This window comes from Montipora capricornis, chromosome 6 (genome assembly GCF_036669925.1).
Source record: "Montipora capricornis isolate CH-2021 chromosome 6, ASM3666992v2, whole genome shotgun sequence".
Lineage (NCBI taxonomy): Eukaryota > Metazoa > Cnidaria > Anthozoa > Scleractinia > Acroporidae > Montipora > Montipora capricornis.
The window spans coordinates 2085332-2089265 of NC_090888.1; the positions used below are offsets into that span (position 1 = coordinate 2085332).

Here is a 3934-nt window from a genome sequence, read left to right on the forward strand (position 1 = left end):
TTGGTGGGTAAATGGAGGACAAATATTTGCTTGTAGCAACTAAATTGATAACAGTAGTTTGGCCACTATAGGAGTATTAGAAATGTAATGTTTTGAGGGTTAGTCCTTCGTCACAGCGAATCGCGTTCTCTCTGACGAAGGGCTTTTATCCTGCAGTGATTAACTTTCTTTTATCAACTCAAATGATCCAAAAGAATTTCCATTTTCCATACAAGTCACGCACGGCTTATACTCGTACCAATTTGGTGCGGTAAGAAGCTTTTGACTTTAAATGCAATTGTATGCGAGTAAGAAAACTATGGTTTGCATTTCCAATTCTGATTACAACCACGAGTTTTTTCAGCTATCCACCGGTACCAGCTGTGACGTCATACCGGTCATAACTAGTTTCAATTGAGCACCGCACTTTTAAGATCAGGTGTTGCACGTCACGGTCACGAGAGTCTGATATGGCTTCTCTAGTTTGCTCTTCTTCGCTCGTTCTACCCCTTTTGATCGCGATCTTGTCGTTGTGTGAAGCGCAGATATTTACTGCATTGACTCACATGACAGACCTTATAAACTTGGAGAGATCTTTTAGCTTCCTTCTGGACGAATATCTACAACAAAGTACCTATGTTTCGCCGCCGTCAGAAATGACACGCTTTTCGAATGATGTCAAACATCATTTGAGTTATATCAAAGATGAAAACATGGAAGTATTTCTTGGCCACCCAGTAAATTCGTATTTGCTTGTTCGTCGGTTTTTACGTGACTGGAGGGATTTTGTGAGAGAATTGGACGAAACCCACCCTATAGGAGAAGGTAGTGTTTTTAGTTAAATGAATTAAGACTCAGCACAGGACAGCCTTGGTGCTGGTTTATGGGACCCGCGAGCTCAAATCTGGTAGTGCATCAACACGAACTCTGCTCTAAATTCACCATTATCCGCGTTAATCCGTAATTTGCTTTGCATTCACTATTATCGTTAACTTAGGACAGCAGGTCCCAGGACTTGTGGGATCTTATCCCGATAGCGAATGAGTACCTATAATTGGATGACACGCCACCATCCCTGTTTGGAACGAGACGTTTGGGAAACACTCAAAAGAACAGTGGATGATTTCAATACTGAGTGCAGACAACAGAAATTAGCTACGTCCAAAATACAATACCTCTTATTGTATTCAATGTATTTCTCTTTCAGAACTAATTGAACTCATAAAGGAACACAATGATTCTTTTCCAACCATAGAAGACCTCCAGGGATGTGCTCAAGCGATTCTCCGAATTCAAGAAGTCTACCACATCAGTGCAGAGAGAATAGCGAGTGGAAAGCTTTCGTCGAAAACTCTGAGCCCCGAAATGAGCGCAGTACACTGCCTTGAGCTGGGTCTCATGAAGCATCATTCGGAACAGTACGAGGAAGCGTATGGATGGTTGACAGAGGCTTGGAAACGAATGAGCCCGTTTGAAGGAAGCAGCGGAATCGTTACAAGAGATGTGCTCCAATATTTGATTTGGGCTGAATATAAGGTGAGACGAGTGGAAACAAACTCATTGAACCAATCAATGGAGGAACGAGGCTGGAGAGCTGCAACTGGAAAACAATTTTGTTCTACTAAATCTAGAATACACGCTACGTTAAGTTTTAGGTCAACATGTTCATGTGGCCTTATAGCAGTTGATTGGTATACACAATCTCATGAGAATCATTGTAAGATGGTCGAGGCAGTGATTTATTAAAGATAGCGTAGCAACGAAGAAGCACAAAAATTACCAATACTGAAATAGGCTGGAACAAATGTTAGAATTACTTAAGTATCTTCATCGACTTAAGGCGCTGTGTTCAGTAATCATAGGTATCTCGTCTCGCCAAAATTGCCGTCTAGCGCAATTGCACCGACAAGGTTAATGTTCCGAGTTCCGCTCAAGGCATCATTTTCTTACGGTCTTTTTGTCTACCTTAGAGTCTCATGCTAAGATTGCAATGATTATTCAATTATTGAAAATGAGTTGAATATCCGATGAAACATCTTTTCGTTTATAACCACTGTTCTCCGTCGAATAAATTTGAATGATAATGATATGATTAAAATTTTATTAAAAGCCCTTTTTTGTCTTTGTAGACAGGAAGAATTGAAGGTGCGCTCAACCACACCAATATCTTGATTGAAGAAGGTACGGCCCTGCAATTTAACTTATGACTTGCAAGAATCATTTTTCTCTACTTTCGTATACGTAATGAAGGAGACGTTATATGTTAACCCCGGAGAAGGTCACGGTATATTCACAGCTGACTCAGGAATACTTATAAATACATCTCGTCATCAACCTACTGTATTTGCTCACCAATAATTAGCTTCTTTTTCTTTTAATTTGATAGGAAGTAACTTGGTGACATGTAAAACGTTTTCACTTAATTAGTTTGAGATAAATCAAATCCAGCTATGGAAGATGATCAAGAGGAGATTGGACTTGAAAAATATAGTGTTGTTTTTTTTCCAGGGCTATAATTACTAAACACGGGACGAGGTAGCAGTTTTTGTACACAACAATGCGATCAGTTGGCTTGGTACCCAAACTGAAAATAAAAACAACGACTAGACTTAAAAACATTAGGAGCTGCTGCAATACTCTCAAAAACATCTTCTTGCACTTTCCAATATCAAAATCAAGACCAACTCGTTGTGGCTGTAACCCCCCGACGTATTGATATTATGCAGTTTGCATGGTTTAAGTGCTGATTGATTCTTGGCTACCCGCTTTGTTATTACTGGTCAGCTTCACTGAGAACAGGTGCCCGTGAGTAGGAGCTTGCCTCTCCCACAAAAGTCCTATGAGTCAACCTTCCCATTTATCTTTCTATTTTTAGAACGCCACGAGTTCACTTCTATGATTCTACACGCACTGTTTAGAATAGGCAATCAGAATAAAGTTATTATCAAACGAAGAAACAATTTAAAAAGCCCTAAAAGTTCATTAAGAAAATCCGCCAATGTTTAAAATAAACCAGATGTTTCGAGGGTGATTCCACTTCTTCAGTGGTTTAAAAGAAGAAGAGGAAGGACCGGCCTCGAAACAAAACGAAACCCTCCAAACATCTGGTTTATTTTGAACATTGGTGCATTTTCTTAATGACCTTTTTGAACTTTTTACGAGTCATTGCGCTTTGCAGTTTTCTCCTATTTTCTGAAGAAACAATTTTATATGCTAATCTCGTACCCAGATCTCTCTCTGTCACTGGAAATCCATATGACCGTGGGAGATCTGGGTACGAGATTAAGTATATGCAAATTATGCGTATTGATAAAAATGTGAGTCTCCTGCTGAAGGATTAGTGCTAAAAATAGAAAGATACGGGCAAAGTTCACTGAAGATAGTGTGAAAAGAGGTTCCCAGTCATGGGATCCTGCTGATAACCATTCTAAGGTTTTGTTATTTCACCGACATGGCCGAAGTGTTTTTTTTAGATCCAGAAAACGAAGCCCACCAACAAAACAAGGCTTATTACGAAAATAGGCTGAGAATGATGCAAGATGGACTGTACTATGAAGATGATGAAGACGACGAAGAAGAAGAAGACAGCTCCAACAAGCCAGAGCCAAAGGCAGATTTCACGTTACATTACGAGAAACTATGTAGAGGCCAAACAATAAATAAGGTAAAGTCCTATACATACTTCAACATGCCACGAAGCAGTTAAAAGTGTTCTCGTTGGCTGACACCCATTTTCCAAAAACTAGCGCCGGCTTTATGGGATTTTGTATGAGACAATATAACGCAACTTTAACCCACCTGCTTATCTAACTACCATCCGTCCCACGGTATGCTGCAAAGCCAGCGTATTTTACCGTAGGCGCGCTGTCAGTATGTCCTGAGGTCTTGACACAAATGAAGGTTGAGGAAAAGAGAAATTGCTATGAAGAAAATGGATTATAGATGACGGGATTTA

The 3934-nt window shown here is 39.9% G+C and overlaps 1 protein-coding gene across 1 annotated transcript in view; it reads left to right on the plus strand.

The window, feature by feature from the left end:
- The first annotated feature begins 459 nt into the window (after positions 1-459).
- Positions 460-3934, plus strand: part of LOC138054586 (prolyl 4-hydroxylase subunit alpha-1-like) — an 11219-nt gene continuing 7744 nt past the window's right edge. Inside the window, exons 1-4 of the mRNA XM_068901090.1 lie at positions 460-804; positions 1187-1515; positions 2109-2160; positions 3453-3643. Coding sequence (XP_068757191.1) covers positions 546-804; positions 1187-1515; positions 2109-2160; positions 3453-3643 — 831 coding nt within the window. The 5' untranslated portion in view covers positions 460-545. The remainder of the gene's footprint in view (positions 805-1186; positions 1516-2108; positions 2161-3452; positions 3644-3934) is intronic.